General features: G+C 48.6%; 1 protein-coding gene across 7 annotated transcripts in view; it reads left to right on the top strand.

Annotated features, from left to right (window-relative positions):
* Rols (zinc-RING finger and ankyrin repeat domain-containing protein rolling pebbles) overlaps positions 1–21,013 on the top strand; it is a 403,382-nt gene extending 382,369 nt beyond the window's left edge. For all 7 annotated transcript variants that reach the window (XM_077705637.1, XM_077705635.1, XM_077705636.1 and 4 more), the window contains 6 exons: positions 7,723–7,855; positions 8,136–8,227; positions 9,800–9,952; positions 15,335–15,435; positions 15,974–16,129; positions 17,665–21,013. In XM_077705637.1, the coding sequence (XP_077561763.1) occupies positions 7,723–7,855; positions 8,136–8,227; positions 9,800–9,952; positions 15,335–15,435; positions 15,974–16,129; positions 17,665–17,761 (732 nt within the window). In that variant the 3' untranslated portion in view covers positions 17,762–21,013. The remainder of the gene's footprint in view (positions 1–7,722; positions 7,856–8,135; positions 8,228–9,799; positions 9,953–15,334; positions 15,436–15,973; positions 16,130–17,664) is intronic.
* Positions 21,014–21,878: the final 865 nt, after the last annotated feature.

Genomic DNA, 21,878 nt, shown 5'->3' with positions numbered 1-21,878 from the left:
CGTTTTTTTCTTTTCACACTTTTGACATTTTTTTTCGCTGCTCCTTTATTTTTGTCTTTGCTTTGTCAAGCAGCTGTATAAAATTTATATTTTTGAATTTGTTAAAATCACTTGTATATTTCATATTTTTCTACTTTCTGTACTCCTGTTTTTTTTAATTTACGTTCGACTAATTATCTTTATCTCTGCTTTGTAGCGATAAATTATATTAACTCCGCTAATTTACACTTCTGTGGAAATGCAGGGCTGCACATTTGGTGCCGTACGTGGGGCAGTTGGCGGTTGTTAACGTTCGCTCTCGAATGATAAGCTGCTCTTTCCCAAGTGCGATTGTATGCCTCATGGCGTCGCGGAAGAGTGCAAGGGCGGGGTGGTGGGGTCCATTTATGCACCAATCGACCTGCCAGGGCCTGTGCCTCGAAGGGGTCGAGTTCTCGGCTGTTCCAATGAAGGACACGTCCATTACAGGTGTTCTGTGTCGGCATCTTCGGCAGGAGCTGAGAATAAATGCGGCAAATAAACTCGCAAATGCACTCGTGCCAAGACCAGAAAAAACTGCAGCGTTGGCATGCCGCGAAATGCCGCATAAACGGCGGCCCAACGGGCTGAACGATGCATAGGTGCGCACTGCCGCCTGGCGGAGCGCGGGGGAACCAGCACGCTTACAAAATTTAAGGGGAGACGTGGGTCTTGAAATGAACTTTTTTATTAATTGGTCTGTGATAATGAAAATCACTGTGCATATGTGTTTTGGCTTCCTCATTTCAAATATGTAATTAGGTTTCAAGTGGTAGAATTATTTTTTGAGTTATAAAGAAAACACTGGAGCCTAATTAAGTAATTTCTTACGGGCCTCTAAGGAACTTTTTATTCACTTATTTTCAAAATAAATGGTATGGATGTGTAGCTTAAGACCTGCCATGCATGCTGAAGCTATTTATATTCCTGTAAAGATAGTTGATTGGATAGAATTAGTCTAATTATGCCAAGTACAGTTTCCTGAAAACTTAATGAGCTCATATTATTACTCATAACATTTATTTGGAGCAAAATGAGCCAATTAAAATAGCATCAGCATGCAGTTCATTTTATCCCGAATTCAACGGTATAACACTTGTAGAAATCCTTTGAAAAAAACTACCTCAAAACCCCTGTAAGGCTAGGCACATATGCAAAAAAAGGGAAGCTGAGAAAATCGCAGTTGAAGTTTTACTACAAGTGACAGATTTATCTATTGAGCATATGAAAAAAAGAAAGATTCTAGAATGTAGCTCGCTTTTCGCTCAACACGACCATACCAAGTATGCTGAAATCAGTTGATGGGAAAATTATGAAATCCTCTGTCTACAGATGGCACTTGGCAGAAAAACAACAAAAGCAAAGCCAGAACGTTGCTTCAATTTTCATGCTGTTGGCAGCGCGCCGTCACTCTTTGGCGACTAGGGCTGAGGTCCCGATCGTGCACCACAGTTGTAAACGTTTATTTTGTTATGTTACTGCTTCATTTGTAGCAATCAAATCGGATTTGCATCGCGTGAAATGAGTTGCAGCGAAGGGGCTGGTAACAGAATGCCCGCCACTGTTCTGTGACGTGCATGCGCTTGGCTAGGTGGGTGTCACAAACTCGAGCGTACGACGTCTAAACGTACCGTATAAATTTTTCATTTATTGTACAGCGCCTAATTCTTCTTACACTCGTCCGATTCATTCAGTCCGGTTCTATTCGCCCCGAGACAAGGCTGGAACTTTCGCGAACGAAGAGGCCGTAATACGATCACCCGCCGGCTCGCCGGCAAGAAAAGAACAAAAATAAAACCCCCGCCGCTCCGGTTTCGTCGAAGCTTTCAGTACTTTCGAGGAGGTGCGCGTGGCCTTGCCAGTTCTAAAGAGCGTCGATGATTCTAGAAGGGAGAAGAGTGAAGTTATTCGCTGACGGCGGCGGGCGCGTTGTGTGTTGTGCTCTCCCCCTCCGCGCCGGCACGGTTATAAAAGGAGGAGCCGCGCCTAAGCAAACCAGCTACGTTTGGACGTCGTGATTGACAACGGCACCTGCCAGTTTGTACATCACACCATCGGCGACCCGCGCCCTGGAGGACTCCAACGTGCTCCCGGGCCTCGAATGACCGTGATCGTCTCGGACGGCCTGGCCTACAGCGAAGCCACGCTTCCCAGGTAGCCGACTCGCCTCCGACAGCGGTGCATCGTCCGGTCCGGTCGGTGAATATGCTGGGACTACGTCTCTCATAAGCATCGAACTGTTCATTTTCTTTTAGTTAACTGCTCCGATTCGTAATCTTCATTTGTTAACGCTCCTGTTTGTATCATTTTGTCTAATTGGACTGTTTCTTGTATTTGAATTCCATCTAAGTTGTCTGTCATTATCGATCCGCTATCTCGTGCTTGTGTTTGTAACTTGCCTGTCTAAATATAAGTCTTTGTGCTGTTTTTCGTTCAAGGCTCTTGCTCATTCTTGCCGCTCTAGTCGGCGAAAGCCGCACATCAGACGGTCACCCCCTTTGTCACCTGTGCCCTGTAGATTCGGTGGGGTTTGTTGGCTCTCTTGAGTCGACTCCCCATATCTTCTGACAGTGCACCCTAATTTAAGGAAACGGGTGACAGTGGGATAACCACGTTTTCGGTTTAATCTACCCGTATATCACGTCACCAAAGCACATTGTGCACAGTGCGAACATTTATAATTCTCAAATCGCTCATCTATTTGGTAACCTGCCGACGAGGAAGCGCGCGCCGGAGTGCGGGCCGACCCGCCGTGGCATCGTTGATAACAGAATGAACACACTTCCCTTGCGACGTCGGCATGCGGCATCCTCCACTTTATCATTTCTTTTCTTTCTATTTGCTGCTGATCGAAAGATAGACGCACCTTAGTGCCCCCGCAGGCGTAATCATATCGCTACGCTATCGTCTCGGCAGCCCGCGCGGGCGCTAAGCCTACCGCCGTCTCGGCGCCGTTCTCGCGATAAGTCGTCGTCACACGAGCAGAAAATCGTATTTCAGGCGCTTTTAATAATGCTTGTTCTTCCTTTCGCTTATCTATAGACATATTTACTTTATTTTTACGCCATGCCTGGCTTTTGCGGGTGTCGGATATACGAATACATGAGCCGTTGCACTGTGATGGAAGTGCCGAGCAGACGACCCACGGCGCCCAGCCAATGAGGTTGCGCCCTGCAGTCACGTGCAGTCAGTAGCCAATTAGGCGGCGCGTTCAGTGTCTTTTCTGCCCCGGTTTTACTCGCAACCAACGAACGAAACGGAGTGGTTCTGGCGGGGAATTGAAAACGAAAAACTACCACCTCCCCTCGCGGGAACCCCTGTGTAGATGCGACGCATAGGCGGAGCGGCGAAGGGACCGCGTTTTATAGCGCGCATAACGTTGAGGGGACTGCGTAAGCCGGTCCCAGTCGATGACGACGTTGGCGTACTTGTAAAGCGGTGTCGACTCTAGGTGTTAGAGCCAAGCGTGGATGTTGCTTCGCCGGAAAACGGCACACCGGTTATATGCGCAGCGCGCCCGAAGGAGAGGAAACCGCGGAAGAGAGAGTACTGCACATGCGCCGGCCCCAGCGCGTCTGCCGCTGCTATGACGCAACGTGCCGCGGCTATGACGCAACACAATCCAACACAATCCACTTTAATCCAATCCAAAGCCAAGCTAATCCAAGGCAATCCAATCAAATCCAATCCAATGCCCCTCGCGAGAGAGTGTTCGCTATCGGAGAGGAGAGGGGGTGAGCGGCGGAGAGCGCAGCTGGCGCGGCGAGGAGAATGGGGGAGGGGTGGACAACGCCGACGACGATGACGACGACGCCGGAGGGACAAGGCGAGTGAATCAGATGCTCTGCATCTAAAAGACGCGCTTTCGAATGAGACCAAGATGGACGCCGTGGCGCATGTAGAACCCGAGGGGCGAGTCGTCGAAAAAATGCTATTTTCGCGTCGAATCTTGGCCGATTTTAGCGATTGTCGGTGCTATCCGCTCTTTCCAGCCCCTATAGGTGGCGCTGCGGAAAACGGCAATGGCGGACGAGACGGTGATCGGGCCGCCGTAGCAACATGCGTGCCAGCATCAGTAGCGGCCTGAAAGCCCATTGCTCCACTTGAAACAACTACTTTCTTGAAAAATAAATGCATGCGTACGTTGCTGATTGCGAGACAACATTCGATTCGTTTCAGGGTGTCTGTTGCGGTGTAGAAAGCTCTGTGTGCGAGGCAATCCGCTGTGCATGGCCCAGGCCGCACGGAAGTGGTTTGAGAAAAACCCTGTCTTATTGGGCGAACAACCTGCTACAGAATGTGCAACGCTAAGTTTTGGGAGCACGTCCATCAGTGTACGTTTTACTTTAGACGTGTTCGTTTCCGTGCATACACACTATATAAGCAGAAGCCCGTGCGCACCATGCGCGGGTGATATGTGTGTATTGCGGTGTTTTGCTTGGGTGTAGTAAAACCTAGTTACGACATTTAGTAGTCAAACGGCGAAAAAGAAACTCCCATTACGTCGTATCAAGTGGTGTACAAACGAACGTGTTAGCATTATATAAAAAAAATATTATAAGCCCACGTATTTACGCGTGCATGTAGCATACATTGGCGTGTGATATTGAAGCGTACACTGTTAAACTACAGGCAGTACTTTACAGGTGTGCAACTGTCTTGTGATAACTAATTTACGTTAAAAACTAATTTACGGCTGAAATTACGTTATGTTGATTTGACTGCCGGTAAGATTTTTACGTGCGTCGATCCTTATTGCCATGCGAAAACGGGGGCTACCAAATGCATTCAAGAGCTCGCATTTGAACTACCAGACCCAGTTACAGTAGTATTGCCGTTTCTAAAGCATCTCGCTTAGACACCCTTATTTCGATGTTCAATGATTAATCAATAAACACATCCCCACATTTGCTTCTCGCCTTCGCGTGCAAAAAGTTTTAAGTTGTTTCTTTATTGAAATAAAAGCAAGCGGATTGGACAGCCTCTGCTGCTTATGTTTGGAAGGAGTGGAATTGAGCCAATTTAATCACAGATATAAGCGAAGATCGGTTGACACATTTTGCTGCAGTGAATGTAAATAGTAACCGAAAAAGACGATCACAAGGTTATACAAAAGGCTTACAAAATCAGCGTCCTCACCGCAAATAACTATTAAATGTGGCAGGCGTAATTCAGTAAAGAATAATTAAGGCCCCACGTACGCACGTGTGGGTCTGAAGGACTTCCATTTTTCTCCGCAGCAGACACCGATGAGTCTTCAAACTCTTTCGTTTAGATGCAGCTTATATATAGCTTTAACAAAGTTGAGAGAATATGAACGCTCATTAAGTCTATATTTTCCGATTATTTATACGGCATGGTCGAGTACTATATATGCAATTACAATTTTCCTGTCGCTTCTGCGAGCCCGCGCGGATGCCGCCGGCCGCCTCCGCCGGAGCAACCGGTAGAGCACTGCACGGGCCCGGGCCAGCCCGATAGCCCGGGCCCAACCCGGCCCGCGGGCCGGGCCGGGCCGCCCGAAGTCGATTATCGTCGGGCCCGGGCCGGGCCCGGGCTCAGTGCCACGGGCCCGGGCTGGGCTCGGGCTCAGTTCCGCGGGCCCGGTCCGGGCTCGGGCTCGACGCCACGGGCCCGGGTCGGGCTCGGGCTTGAATTCATAGGCCCGGCCGGTTATAGTTCCGACGTGAAGTGTAGAAAAGAGCATAAAATTGAATATTCTGAGTATACTTTTACGCGCTTCTTGATGTTAGTTGTACACATTGTTTTAAAAACGTGTTTTGCTAGGGCACTATACTGTAACTTTAATGACATTTCATGTACTGCATCAAGCTTTTATATTTTGGTGTACAACATATCAAAGATACCGTTACAAGGAATGCCCTAGCGGGGAAGGAATTAATTATGCCACCCTGGAGCTGTGCACCTGTGTCTATGTACGTGTGTTTTAGATGTCGAACCAATCTAAATGCGGCTGCCGTGGCTGGAAATCAAGCTCGCGTGCTAGAGAAGCGCCGCCGCTTAACAATCACTCCAGGGAAAATATTTCAACGCGCGCACATACTCGTGGGTTCAAATGGAGAGGAGAGCAAGAAATTTCATTAATACCAACTTGTGACCGAAACAACCCCATGAAGTTGCCAAGTCTGGTGATCAAATGTGATGGTGTCTCTCGTGTAAGAATACGAGCTATTATTTCGCCCATATGGCGTGAACTGCAGACGGTGTGAGCTAAACTACGTGTACTTTTAAACCCTTATTTTTTGCGTTGCAATTTATGGCGTGCTTGTACAGACTACATGCTCCGTCTGATTTCCCACTACGAAGACACTCGACCAAATATAATAAACAAATTTTCTTCAACATCTAAGACCAGGCCTGGTCACAGACATGCGGGCCCTCCCTAGGCTCAAAAAAAAAATAGACCGTGCCCGGGCTGGGCGCGGGCTTGAGGCGACGGGCCCGGGCCGGGCCTTGGATTGAGACGACGGGCCCGGGCCGAGCCTGGGCTTGAGACGACGGGCCCGGGCCGGGCCCGGGCTAGGCTCACCTATGAATTCCCGGGCCCGGGCCGGGCCCGGGCTTGGTGTTACGGGCCCAGGTCGGGCTCGGGCTTCACAAAGCGGGCGCGGGCCGGGCTCGGGCCTTAAAATCAGGCCCGTGCAGTGCTCTAGCAACCGGTCCGCCGATCACCATATCCCGGCTTCGAACAAATTCCGCGCGGCGTCACTAACGTCGCTGGAAAGAGCGAATACATTGATATTATGGCTCAAATACGTGTTCCTGGGTCTGGATATTTTGCTAACCGTATTATGGCTCAAATACGTGTTCCTGGGTCTGGATATTTTGCTAACCGGTAAAAAAATAGCTCTACTTTCCGAAAATGGCGATTTCTAAAAATCGATTTTTTTGGCCAAATTTCGGGATTCCAAGACCCGCGTCTCCCCTTAACTGGGGCGCGCGGCGATTGGGACGGCCAGAGCAAAACGCGCGTGGGGGAATCACGGAGGCCACGCGCAGCATTTGAAGGTTTGTTCTGTGTTCAGCAGGTGGCGCTCGGCAAGCGCGCAATTTTTAAGTTGTGAGCTACGGCATTCACGCTCATGTCTCCGGCTACTGTTGAGGTTTCTTTTTGTTATAATGCGTTTTTAGCATTTCTGCGTGTACTGTGGCAAGATATCAAGTTGCTGCGATTGTCTACGGCATCAGCAACCATGCCAGAATAGAAACATATTCCCGCTGCATTTTTTATGCAAGGTGACAAGAAAGTAAATTCTGAAGAAGAAAAGTGGGGAGGGGGATCATTACGCGAGTAAATACGGTACCACTAGTGAGCCATTATTTTATCTCCACAATCCATATTCCTTGATTTTGAGTGTTGTGACTCATATTTTCGTGTTCTCATTTCATTAGTCCATGTGTGTACAAAGGACGAAAAGAGCAGGCAGTGTAGACGCTAGACTTCAGTGAAGCAGCGTCTGTCCTGTCTGCTGCCCACATCCTTTGTCCCCCTTTTTGCGCTGGTATCAGGACGAAGTTCAGCAAACACCACCTAGCTAAGCTTTGTTCCGTGCAAGTCATTAGAAAGACGACTGCCTGAAAACTTCTTGTAATCCTGCATGGAAGTAAGGTTTGAAAGTGTTTTAAATAAATTCGTAACCCAGTGAGGATATAGGAATTTGCGCGTTTGTGTCTACCACGCAGATCAAGCTGCTGCTAAACAACGGTGCCGAAATCGAGCATGTGGACTTGCGTGGCACCAGAGCCCTTGATAGAGCCGTCGGATCGGGCAGCCTCGATGCCATCAACTGTTTTCTGCAAGCGGGGGCCAAGATAGGTATGCTCCCACTTGTTTCCGTCCATCAACGCTCTACTGCTACCAAAAGACCTGTGCCTTCAGTGGTCTGGTGGAAAGCTCACATGTGACCTCTCAACATGAGAATTTCGGTGCCGTACAAATGTACAAGAAATTTGCCACGTAAATTTGAATAATTTCGGTCAGTTCTCTGCTTTGGTTCCGCCTGTGTGGTCACGCAGATGGCAAAATAAAGCTGATGCTGTGTCGTCCTGTGCCCTGGCATACCAGCAAGCAATTGGTCTCTCTTTTGCCCCTCCAGGGTCACAAACCTGGGAGCGGGCAGCTGACAAGCCAAGTGTGGTGCACCTCCTGTTGAATAAGCTGCATCAGGATGGAGCTCTTTTGTACAGGGTAAGCAGCATTGCTCTCAAAATGGGTGCCACCACACGAAAGCCTCTGCGAATTAACATTACCTTTCCTTCACGACAAAGTTGCATCTTTGCCAGCAGCCGTGTACACTGAGCCCTTCGCTGTACTGCTTTTGATTTTATGCGGAAGCATAGGAAGCAAAACAGCTGGTCCAGCAGCAAGAGAAACTGCCGATGGCGGCGACGCGTCACGTGCCTCCCAGCACACCTTGGAAATGAAAGTAAAGTGCAACTGAAAGGAGCATGCATGCACGGTGACGCCATCATTGTTTTGACAGGAGCCGTGGGAGATGCGAGTACGTATGTGCCAGCCTGACATTAAATACCATGTAACTGCATTTTCGTGCATATAACCTGCACCCCAAATTTAATTAAGTGCACAGTGAAAATAAATAAATATCCCCACATATTGCCCGCACATTTTATACCGGAAAGGCTGAAACCAAGCTACTAAAGCACCATGGCACATTTGTTGACACAAAAAAACTTGCCTATATTTTGCATAATAACTTTTTTTGCGTGGCCTATGCCACACTCGCTCATTGTCACGGCTCTCGCTAGAGCTAATGCTTGGACTGCAGTCGTCACTGTTATAATACACGATAGCATTTTCAGTTCCGTTCATGCTATTTGTAATGCAGCATTTTTCCAAGCTCTTGCGAACCATCTCGCCTAGACACGCCTGCCATGCCTTGACGATCCACTTAAAAAACTGCGCAACATCAGGCCTACCGACACGGGAGTCAAGTCAGAGACCTTCAGTGTAGGGACTGTTTATGTGTGCTTTGAATTGTCTGTTCAAGTAGACATGAAGAGTACGATTCCACGACGATATCAAGAGGCTGAATGGTCTATTCAGTGAAACATCAAGAGGCATTGCCACCTACCATTCTTCTATGAATATAGTAGAGTAATTCGGTATTCAGTGTGCAATTATTATACAGCAATAAGGTAAATGTTGGGAACAGTTTGCATTAAATTAAGCATCAAGAATAGATCATGTGTAGCTGCAAAAGCCACAGCCTCATTTAAATCAAACTTCAACGTGTACCTATCATTATTGTCATAGTATGGAGCGGTGTTTTCATGGTGTTTTTGAGTATTGGCACTTACACTCTGTACTGTTGAGCAGCGCTTTCCTTTTGCGGACAACTCTAGCTGACTTGGCTAATAGTTTCTCTGTGGTTGTTTTATTTAGGCGCTTTTGGTGCTGTAGGGGCCTCGCGGCACAACCCGAATTGCCGTGAAACCGCACCGAAGGAAATACTTCGCATATAATCTGCACCTGTACTTTGCCCCTGAAGTGTGGGTAAATACGGCAGCTGCTTTGGTGGCACTTTGAGGGCACACGTGGTGATCTCGGCACGCTCCACGCTCTGGTTGCTGCTGCTCCCCTCACATGTCCACGTCGAGGCGTCCTCCTTTGACTGCGACATTGGCTCCTGCAGCAGGACAGAACAGTGCCGACGTGGTGGGGCGTGAACGTTTGATGTGGATGGCCGGACACAGTGGGTTTTGGAAGCACCGTCCTGCAAGGAATGCCTCCTTCCTGCAGAGGGACCACCTGAAGGATGCTGTTCATCGCTACCAGTACGCCCTCAAGAAGTTTCCCACATCTGTGGTGGAGGATGCTGACGGCGGAAGCGTGTTCCTCCAGTTGAAGCACCAGCTGCTGCTGGGACTTGCCAAATGCAAGAGGAAATTGAATGTAAGAGCGCCATACAGTCGACCTCCATGTATTCGCTTATTACACTCTGAATGCTTGTGCTAATCACATGTGCACTGGAGTGACGAAACTAAGCGCAGGAAAAAAATGTATTTTGTTGACTGGGTAATTAGAAAAAATAAAATGCTGTAAACAATGCATTTTGCAAATTCAAGCAAACGCGAAGTTTCAGTATACTTGACGGGCACCAAGTAAATTTCGTGAGAATTAAGGAAAGCACCACAAGCTACTTGCATTTCTGCCTCATTGTTTCAGCCACATTCTTGATATTTCATTATGTACTTTCTTCAAGACCGGAGTAATCCATTAGGGACAGTGTTGGTAGAGCCGCATGTGCACAAGAGGCGGGGGGCAGCAGTCACTCTTGGTGAGCACAGCTGCGCTGGCGTGTCTGCACAAAACAACACGAGCTCTATGAAGTGTAAAAAAGCAATGCAGTGTAGCTCCTTTTTTTCTGTTACCTAAATAAAACTGAAGTTTGCTCTTTCTATAAGTATGATTTTCCATGCCTGGCATTCTTGCATTTCCCGCCTAACTTGGCTGCAGCACGCTGTGCCGGTCCGCTTTTCCCTGCTGAAGCTTCTCCCAAGCGGTGCCGCCAACTGTGAGCTGATGTTCAGTGCATTGCGCAGGGAGCAGCTGGTGCTCCTTTGTTGAGCTCTCATTCACAACGCTCCAAGCGGCGGCACAGTTTCACAGGGCTTGGAGGCCAACTTGGGGTGCGGCAATGCGCACACTGTTGCCCCGAAATGCAGTTCCACTGCACAGCTTGTGGTGCCGTCAAGCATGTGTCGTCACCAGCAGTCGTTGCAATCTTCCCGCTTATTGTCGGAAGCGAAACAATGAGTTAATGCTCAGTGCGCGTGCCAGTCAATGGGCCACAGGCGTGGGTGGCACGAGTGAGAGGTTCGATCCTGCTCTGCGATTGCCAGCTCGGTCTTGCAAACAGCGCTGCTTTTGGGGTCCCCCTCCCTCACCCTAAGCACGCTGTTTGTTTGAAAAAAAAGTTGATAAACACTGGAACATTGGTTGTTTGGATAAACACAATGCAGTTGCACGTTATTTCTTGTGTAGATAGAAGTATGCAGTATGCTAGGGTATTTGATTTCTTGTTTTTTGAGCATTAGCATTTATTTTTAATTTCTGTGGAGTGTAGCTGGGTTTAGTTGCCTTTCTGTGTTGCCCTTTCCTTGCAGTGTTTACCATACTTACCCGATTCTAACGCGCCCCCGATTCCAGCGCGCACCCGATTTTCCAGGCAAAAAACCGAAAAAACTTGCACCTCCGATTGTAACGTGCACGGAACTTTAAGAGCAAGAAAAACTAATTGTGAGAGAAACGGGCGATTTATTTCCCAAAGTAATCTCACTCATCTCACTCCTAGTCGCTCTTTGAGAGTTCCTTGTCGCTTTCCGCTGACCACAACATCTCGTCCTCGGTGCCTTCAAGCGCGTTCGCGATGCCATACTTCTGAACGAACGTTGAACCATGGTCGATGGGATCGTGGCCCACGCCTCGCACGCCCATCCCACGAGCTTCTCCAGAGGCGCACACTTCAGCCAACCACTCGTGAATGCGTGGGAGCCGCTCGTAAGCCATGGAAGCGGCGCGGTGCACCTTCGTTGCCGCTGCTGCCATTGCTGTTATCAAGCGTGCAAGTGGAACAATTCTACAATTTGCGCCGATAGAAAAGCCTAGGCTTCCTGCGTCCGAAAAATCGTTGCTAAAAGCTTTGGTGCCATCGCGAGATGGCGATGGCGATGGATGGGACGAAATTTCAGCTGTTTCGGCAGTTTCGGTTTCGTATCCGATTCTAATGCACATGCGTTTTTTCAGCCTATTTTTCCGGAAAAAAGTGTGCGTTAGAATCGGGTAAGTACGGTATGCAACGAGCCCCGCACTCCTAATTTTGATTCCAGAAAGTAGCGTGTTCTTGAAGCTTACTAGGAGTGAACAGCATTTTCAATGACTTTTTTTAGCTTTTGTTTAAGCTAATTTGATGCTGGGCACACTGCGCAAATGATCGGTTCATGCAGCCAGGGGGTGAAAACCCAGGAACGAGTCCTCTTCTGCACTCGTGTTGGCACAGCAAAATTGATGGCAGAGTATTCCATTGTCTCTGCTTCAGATGTCACCAGAACTGTGACAGTGCATACTACTATATACTATATGCACATACTGGAAGTATTGGAAGCGCCGCCACAAGTGCTCCGTCCTTTACGTTGTGCGAAAGGGAGCCGTGGAGTCGGTGTTGTGCTGTGGCTCTCCTGCGTTTATTGTTGGTGTGCAAGCCCCGGCCGGGACTTGGAGAGCGGCGGTGGCACACGGCCGCCCCTGGAGCGCACTCGTGTTCCAGCTCCTGTGAGCGTGGCACTGCTGACGATGGGCACTGATGACGATTTTCGGCAGCTGTTCATGATGGGGATAGTGGCGTGCAAGCAGGTGATGATGGTGCGCCACTACAACGTAATGTGAAGAGGAAATGGGCAATCAACGCTTTTGTTTTCAAGGCAATAATGCTCAGCTGAAATTTTTTGTGAGCCCTCACAAATGCGCAAAAATTACGTTCTTGTGAAAATTAATATGTCTTAACGCTTTACAGTGGAATCTCGATGATACGATTTTGGGTGATACGAATTTCGGGATGATACAAATTTTTGATAAGTCCTGCCGGACGGACCTGCGTGGCCCGGCAGATGATGCGAACAAGCCGGCGAGGCGCCCGACTGCCGAGCGACAAGCGACAGCGACGTACAGGCTCTCTCCCCTCTTTGTCACTCTTTCTCCGGGAAAGCAGGGCTGTTGTTTTCTGCTTGCGAAAACACGCCGCACACTCCACAGGCGCGCTGACGCCTCCGCGAAACCACCCGCATGCTGCGTGGGGCGCGGCCGGCCACGGCAACGGCATCAGTCGCAAAGGGGGGCCGGGCGCTTGAGTGACTGCTCTTTAAAATGCCGCTTAAAGGGACACTGAAGGGAATTTGTCAAGCTCCTGTTTTTGCTTGCACTGCGTAGACTGGCTCAAATTAACACACTTTTCATCATTTATCCAGTTGACAAGTCTGTAATTATTTTATAATGCCTGAAAGGAGAAAAACTACCATGCACGGTCTGTGGTGGTCGCACCAGCTAAAGGCTGTGACGTCAGGAGGAGATGCACCGTGATTGGACGATGTCCAGGATTAGCATTCGAACAAGTTTCGGTTTCGGTTCTGTAAAACAACATGCTTGACATCCGACGTTATCGTTGGATGGGCATTCTCTGTATCTCAATAATGTCATACCGTGCTTCTACCATGTTGTCGTCTGTAAAATTCCTTAGCTAAGCCTCCCAGGACAGCTTGGAATCATAGCAATCACTAGCCGAGGCCTACGCAGTGGATGAACGCCTTCCGCGTCCCCGCAAACACTCAAATGCCATGCACTTTTCCCCCATATTTGGAGCTTGCCTCACTCATACCTGTATCGTAAAAAGCGTGTTTGCCTCAGGCCAAGGGTCTGCTGATTCTGGCCTGTGCCCACTGCCCGCAAGTAGTCGGTGCATATGGCAACAGCACGCCAACGAGAACTCGCTAGTGCGTCTGTGTCAGTCTGCGCGCGTTTCTGCGAACTCGTTTGTGGAGCAACATTACGGCCAAAAAATGGTGAACTCAGTATAGAAAACATTGGTCGAAAACAAAAAAATCAATTTAAAAAAAAAGAAAAAAGAAATGTACCCTCAGGGATTCGAACTTGTGACTTGCAAAAACAAAATACCTAGCACTCCAAACCACTCAGCCACGGGCCAGCATTGCCGGTGGTTGGAAATATGAGGTATATGATGTATGACCAGTTTACACTTTTATTTAGTTTTAGCATTTCAAGCAGCTTGGGTGACTATTTGTTGTATAGCGCTCGTGCAGTAAGCGTCCCCCAAATTTCCACTATATCTCACATCCAGCAATTGCATTTCTTTTAGACAGAAAAGCGTTTGCAGATGTGTAGTGCTGCTGACCGCTGTGCTTGTTTTCCCAGCGCAAAAAAAGTGCTTCCTGCTCCCTAGTTTTACGCTGTACGGTAAAAGTTTCAGTTGATTTTATTTCCGTAGTACCTATATTGGCTTCGCTGACTCTTCTCCCGCCTTCTAGTGGCTTTAGATTTTCCTACTAGCGTACCAGTCAGCGAAGCGTCCCATGCGCTTGTGCTGCGCTTGTGTCGAGTGACCCCGGACTTGGAGCTTGATACAGTGTACAAACTAACAAACTAAAGAAAGGCACATTCTTCCTTTCACAAACGTGTCGTGGCTTAGTTTCAATTGAGCGAACAAATTGTAACAACCCGTCGGCGGCCGGCATACTAGACGCTGGGCCGACTGACTCTGCCGGAAGGTCGGCAAGCCATGCACTAGCGCAGTCAAGCCAAGACATTTCCTCCTGACGTCACACGAAAACGCCACAGAAAATGGGCAAGGTTGCAGAGAAGAGGACAGCATTTTCAAATATATTTTTCTACTAAACATATTCGCGTAAACACACTCAAAGTGGTCAAAACATGGCCCATGTACTCCGGACTACAATTTGCGCAAGTAATCCCGCAATGTTTACAAATCACTTCACACATGAAATTTCTTGTGCGGTAAATGAGCTAATAATGTGGGCGAAAACGGTGCTATAAAACGTCATTCGCGCCGCTAATGAAAGCACCCATAAAATATTTGCCGGGGTGCTAAGCCTAAATATCTCCGGCAGAGCCAGCCTGCTGTTTGGAGCACTTCCAAAGTGCCGCCATGAAGCGTGCACCTTTCCTTCCACTGGCACGCGCGTCGTGCGTCATTTTCTGACTGAGGCACAGGCGGCCGCGGGCGCGGAATCGCTGACGCAGGCCTGAAACCAAAACGCTCCTGTAGTGAGCTTGGGCACCGCGAGTGAGGAGACGAAAGTCCAGAAAGGACCGCTCGGCGACATGGAGGTTAAAAAAAAGCAGAAAAACGTCACGGATTTCTTCACGCGAAAGTAAGAAAAGAAATAATTGAAAACTTTTTTTTAGTGCTCAATTTTTTGGTCTGTGTTGGTTCATACGAATTTCGGATGATACGAATATTTTTCGCGGTCCCGTGAGATTCTTATCATCGAGATTTTACTGTAGTCAATTATTGTGTTTAGGTTCTAATGCTCTGATTTACACATCGGTTAGCGATAGCAAAAAGGTTATTACAAAAAATACAAAGCATAGCTTTGCTGATTGGACAAGGAGTAACTGATACAGCACTTGTTTTTAGTGACTAGTTGCTGCTGGTCCAGGCTCTCTGTGTATAAACTACTCAAGAACTATTTCCTGTTTTTTCAAGAACAACGAAAATCAGTGGTTATGGCATTGGGTGTGCAGGAACCTGATGCGTCCATCTCAGCAGCAACGCGAGCTATTGAGCTTCGACCAAAGAGCTTTGAAGGACATTTCATCCGGGCTAAGGCGTACAGGGACAAAGGGTATGTATGGTGCCACATTCTACTTGCAAGTGTCACACGTGCATTGCTGCAAGCAACCACTGCTGGGTTGAGCCCATTGTGAACTCTGAAAAAGGGAACAGCTCTTGCACTGCTCAATCCAATGTGCAACATGTGCCGCACAGAATGTGACATATTGAATGCATTTTTTTCCCACTGCAATTTCAAATTTGTGTCCCCTTGCACACAACATTCTCCACCGCTAAGAAATCGGGCCCCAAGGTAAGGCCCATGCGCTCGGTTCCCCTGCACAGCGAGCGGCCCTTTCAGTGGCCACACGGCTCAACCACCACCGACAGGGCCACTCAAATTATGGGTCTGGCATCTGTAATCCTCCAATTGGTTGCTGCACTCGTCAGTAGAGCTCCACTTGATTCGTATGCATGGAGCACCCACCTTCAGATTTCGCAAGATGTGCCGCATATGCTGGTCGCTGAGATGCTTGACACGCTTTATTGAAAGACGGTACAAAGCCATTGGCAGGCCTGACGGTGCCCTTGTCCTTTTGCTCGCCATGCAGATGCCAAGCCGAGGCCCAAGCAAACATCGAGGAAGCTCTCAGATTAGCGCCCATTTCAAACCTGGAACAGCGGCAGACACTTCTCAAAGTGCAACAGGAAATTGGCTCTGGAGACCTCGAGCAGCCACCGGGAACACAGTGCCTGTCCACCAGGAGGTATGTGGGACTGGCCCTTTTTTGCGCCAAAAGTGAGCCAGGCTTCAGCGGGGAGGTTGTGCACAGCGTTGCTTCAGTATGCGTTTAATGAGTTTTCGCAGGTTTGTTAGAGAAGCTTATTGTGCTTAATTAGTAGTACATCTGAACAAACAATGTTCCTACTTGGACAGTGTTGTTCTGGATGATGTGGACTTTCTCTCTACGGCATGCAGATGAATCAGGGTTTTGAAATGAGCTCCTTCACTCCCATGATCCATGATAGCTCCCCACACCCAACAGCACGGATCAACTCCATGCTCATCCGCTCGAGAGCGCCCGCACAAAACCCAACTGCCCGCTCTGGCGTCTTCCTCCCCTCAGCGCTATCTTGTGAAGAGGAACTACGTCTATCCACCTGGCGGCCGTTGACGCGCACAGCCGTAAACGAGCCCCTGTAGTTAGCACAAAATTAAAATTTTGAGGTTGGGGACACTTTCTTTTTTTCCCCAAAAAATTCTTTGATGAGCGTAGTTGATTGATTGTGGGGTTTAACGCGCCGACGCAACGCAGGCGATGAGGCGCGCCGTAGTGGAGGGCTCCGGATTAATTTTGACCACCTGGGGATCTTTATCGTGCGCCGAAATCTCGTACACACGGGCGTTTTTGCTTTTCGCCTCCATCAGAAAAGCGGCCGCCGCGGCCGGGAATCCTCAGCAGCGCAACGCCTTAGCCACTGAGCGAGCACTGCGGCGGGTGTTGATGAGCGTAGTTGAGAAGTGTGGGTTTATTGCCTGACATGCAGTTCTGGGTAGGCTGCCGGTGCAACTTAACATTGGGGCATGGTGTCATGACTGGAGCTGAAAAGCATGGAAAGATGATTCTGTGGCAACAGACTTAGTCATTGCAATGGGATGCTAATGCACACAATTCTGGTGTAATTATTGGTGGAACTTGACTTTCAATAAAGTACCTGGTGTCGTTTGTGGGAGTAAGTGAACAATGCTGGAATCGATGTTATACTACATGACTGCTTGTAAGTCGGAATATTAGAACATCTTGAGTAAGCAGGGTCTCATATTCCAACAGCACAGTTTGGTATGTAACGTTTCAACGATGTCCTCAATTACGAGCCTTTAGCACTGCTACAAGGTGGATAAATAAAATTTCGTAAACTTTGCACATTTGTAGCATGTGCACAAAACAGCACAATAAAGTTTTGCCATTAGCAGATTGTTTGGTAGGCTAGATAACATAATAAGACAGCTTCTGCCACCATTTTAACCAATTCTGGCAGCATTAGGCCTTACTCAAATAACTTGGGCCCCACATGTAAGGTTGTTGCACTGTTGCCCATTGTTTCATTTACTGCAAGATCCAAAAACACGGAGCATTTGAGTGAATGGTAACACTGTCAGCCTTGTGCAGGGAGAATGCCGAGTGTCCTGCAGGGGAACGCTGCACAGGGTGTGAAATGTGCTTGATCGGTCCCTGTTCCCACGTAGCAATTGTGGCGTGGCAAATGTGCCCCCTTTTTTGCCCTGTGCACCGGCACGCAGCTCTCTGGACAACCAGTACAGCTGCACGGACAGCATGGAGCAGGTGTGCGGCATCTCGGTGGAGAGCAGGCTCAACCTGGCATCAGTGCACCTGTGACGCTTCCTGCGCACGTCCGCATCCCGCACCTGCGTGTGGCCCAGTCACCGTGGAGCAGCGCAGAGGAGGAGAGTGCTATTTATTGCTGTGCTGTGAATCTTCCGCCCTCTGTAAATAACAGCTGCCCAATGCTTTCTCCTGTATCTGTGACCTGCATCAGGCACGCAGAGGCCACTGCAAGTGATGGGTGAATTTCCCTTGGGTCCCATCCCCTCAGCGCCTGTGCTGCAGCAGATGGGCGGTGCCTGTGGTCCACACTGTTCGATGTGGCCATGCACGTACTGCGGCACTGAGTGACAGCTGCCCAGTGCGTCGTGCAATGGGCGCTGTGTGCTGCAGTGGTTCCTTCCAAAACGTGAGCTTATGCAGAAGGCACGGGAGCCTGCCTTGAAGCATTGCCCTTTTGAAACAGCTGCCTATGTACAGGGAACGATACAACTCAGCCCGTATGAGTCGCTCCCAAGGTGGTCTTCTATCAGGTCAGCACTAAAGAGATATCCTGGGGCGTGTCAAGCAAAACTGGTCAGTGAAATGGTTCCCACAACGCAAGATGAGGCAGGTGCGGCACTGCCATTTTTGGCCTGGACGCCGGCCAGATTCACGATGGGAGAGTGCGCAACTGGCAGGCTGCTTGGGCAGTGTGCTTCTTGCGGCTCATGCCGCAGGCGATCACGTCAGTGCCCACAGGGCTGGGTGCCTCTTCAGCCAACGTTTAAGAGTATCTTAGCCTCGGACCTCCAACAACGTTGTGTCGTGCAACTTGAACCAGCATCGTGGCCACCCTATTTAGTGACTGAGAAGGATTTGAAGATTGGCCAGTTTGCAGCGTGCATCTTCTTGTCAAAAGAAGGAATATCGTAGAGGAGGTGAGGTGCTTTGAGGAGCACAAGGCTCAGTGGCTTTGGTGTCATACTACCTTGACAAGGCTGTTTTCCGAGACCGAAGGGAAAAGTCCTGGCCACTCCTGCCGAGAAGTGCTTTGGTGCAGGTGATCACTCCTTAGGACAGTGCGAAGCCAGCTCAGTAAGATCGCTGGCAAGGATGGCCCAACGCCAAAGATCACTCACTACACCAGAAAAACATTTCAGACAAAACATAAATTGGCCACCGTTTTGTTGTGTAGTGGCAAATGATCTACGGCTTCACATTTTTCTACCCTCCTATTGCAATACTGTCAGTGCATGCTCTATGCAATCTGCACAAGCTTTAATTTTAGTGGGGCTATTTACGGTGCACCACGAGTTGTTTGTGCAGCGTGTGAGCATTTGACATTTATTGCTTCTTCAAGTTTTGGGACTTTCATGTTCCTAGTGAGTTCATTTGAAGAGAAAATATTGCTTAGACTGTACGCTACTTGATTGCTACTGAAGCACACTCAATGAACTTTCTCTAATGAATAGTTTTTTTAAAGAGCATTTTAAAAATAGCTGCAGCGCAAATGTAAACAAGGACACAGAAAGACGATTGGACGAGATGATCACGGGACAGCGCTCATCCCATCGTCCTCCTATGTCCTTGTTTATGCTCGTGCTGTAGCTATTTTCAAAATGAATTACCAACTGTCCCAACAGTTCACTTTGTTTGCGTACATGCAAGGGCAAAAAACTGAGCAGTCATTCATACTAATGATGGTTGCATGCAGCAGTGTAGTTCGACAGCAGTGCGAAGTTGATGTTTTTCAAACGCAGGCTTGTTTGTGGTGTTCAAGGGGCCGACTCGCGACTGTTTTGAGGGACTGTTCACCTAAAGGGTGCACTTTTATCACAGGGTGGCCTTCACCATGCACCCGAATGCTTTTGCATTGGCCTCAAGCAGCAAAAGCGACTGTATCATTTGGCAGGGCCATGTCATTACCACACAGGCATACACACAAACGTAAAAGTGAATAATGAAATTGATTTTATTTTATAATTGTACTGCACTCAATGTGGGTGCCATACACTTGCATTTGTTAACTGACAAACTGCGCACAGCTCGTACCCTAAGTGCTGTGTTCGTGTATCTGCTTTCAACGACCAGCTGTTTTTGGCGGAGGTAAGCTTATAGTTTCTATATTTGCGTTGCAGTTGATGTTATTACACCAGGAAGTGCACTTCAACACTTGCAGGGTCTTGGCTCCAACTAAGCACCTTTGGTTTTTCAGTTCACGTGCAGTAAAAGAAAACAAGCTGGTGGGAAAATTGTGTGCATGTGCTTGAGGAATTACTCCACAAAGGAGGGCCGCAAGGACAAAGTACGCACGGCCTGGTTTGATTTGAAAGAAGTAGCAAGCTTTGGTAACTCACTCAACTCCGTGCCAGCCCCTGAAACAGTTTTTAGCCACAAAAACGTAGGAAATATTGAAAATTTCCCAATTACATGCTACCTGACATTATCAGTGGCGTAAAGGGAAATACATAGTCACCAGTGTTGCTAACTGCATTCAGGTGTCACGATAAAACGCAGACAGAGGCCCAGAGGGCCCTTCCTTGGCAGTGGCTTTGGTCAGCAGCCAGTGGTAGCTCAAGCGAGCTCCTCTAATGTCATAATGGCCACAGCTCCATCTGTCTCCCTTGGTGTCCACAGTGCTTATTTGGTGTCATTGTAATTGGAATGAAGCAGCTTTTTGAAAAAGTGTGCGGCCCCTGTAATAACACTCGCTTGCAGTGACCGAGAAAGTAGGCTGTGTGTGTGGCCGTAACCTACGAAGACATGATAGCAGTGTGCGTGTTGCCTAATGTCCCGCATTTATTGAAGTTTACAGACAGGAAAGCTCCTTCGGTGCTCTGCATGTTTGGACTCTACTTTTCACTTTACCCGTGTGCACCGTCTCGTCGGTGTTCCAAGCAAGGATGATTCCACTCAAACTTTATTCCACCTATTGGCTGGCTAACTTTGCAGTATCCAGCTAGGTTTTGCATTGAAATGAAGGTCAAAATTATACTTCTGTACATAAAAGATGAGGGGTTTGTCTTTGCATCTGCATTTGAACAAGCGCTGCACCTGTGCAAATTGGTGTTACACAATACAGTTGCCGTTGGGCTTGGAGCTGTTTTTATACAGCTGCACATGGATGTGTCCCAAAGCTGAAGCACTGCGAGTGCATGTGTAAGTGTGTGTACATACCATAAGGTTATTTGTAGATAAGCACTTTTTAGAGAATTCTATAGTCACAAACACTGTACGTGTGTGTCGCAGTGCAGTGATGCAGGTTAACAGGAGCACTGTACGAGGCGCATATAGTCGACAATAAACCAGATTTGTTTCTCCAGAGACCGAGAGCTCTTTTTAATGTGGTTGAGGCCACATCAACTGCCCTTGCATGTTAATGTGCTTTGAAAGCAAGCGCTTTCTCACCCACAGTGCCAAACGAAGCAGTGGGGGGGTTTATAAAAAAAAAAAAGTTCATTTCCCAACAGTGCAGGGACTGCCACCAGCTGTGTGCAGAATGCGTTTGGGGCCCTCGTGCAGCGCATGGCATCGAGCACAAGCAGTGGTGCAGCCGCAGTGTCACGTCCCTGTGTTCCGTACCCTCCCGACAAACTTGTGGAGAAGGGAGCGGCATCTATTTGCCATCATCAAAGACGAAGCCTAATGCCAGGAAGTATGCGGCCAAAGCAATGCGTAACCTAATGCAGCAGCTGATGCACCTTTTTGGACAGACCTTCATGGGTAATTCCTTTGGTGGCTTTTCTCGCAGTCCAAGAACCGTCTGGGACAAATTAAGCGTGAACATCGCCCTGTTGACAAGTTTTCCATTGCCACTAGGCCTCCCCATGAGGTGCCAACGCTTCATGAGGAGGTTACAACGGGGTAAAGCCCGTACTACATGGAGCGATTTCGCCTGCGAAATCACTGATGCGGCGCCGCTCGTGCGGCAAAACCACCTTTTTTCGTTGCTGCGGCAAAGTGCCAAACATTTGGAGCGGTCGAGCAAACGCCGCTCGTGCGGCGTGTGCGCCGTAGAGGGGCCGGACCTGCCGCGAGGGCCACCACTGGAGAGGCCGGCGCTGCGATCGTTTTGACGTCACTTGTAGGATCACCGTTCTGCGTAGTCGGCTTGCAGCGTGTCACACTTCGCTTAGGAAGCGCGTTCTAAAAGTATTTTCGTGTTAATTTCCTTCATTTGAAGTTAATT

Source organism: Haemaphysalis longicornis, unplaced genomic scaffold (genome assembly GCF_048455015.1).
Source record: "Haemaphysalis longicornis isolate Haplotype H1 unplaced genomic scaffold, Haemaphysalis longicornis Haplotype H1 scaffold_4, whole genome shotgun sequence".
NCBI classification, from domain to species: Eukaryota; Metazoa; Arthropoda; class Arachnida; order Ixodida; family Ixodidae; genus Haemaphysalis; species Haemaphysalis longicornis.
The sequence above is the reverse complement of the archived record's forward strand: the minus strand, read 5'-3'. Positions and strand labels throughout refer to the sequence as shown.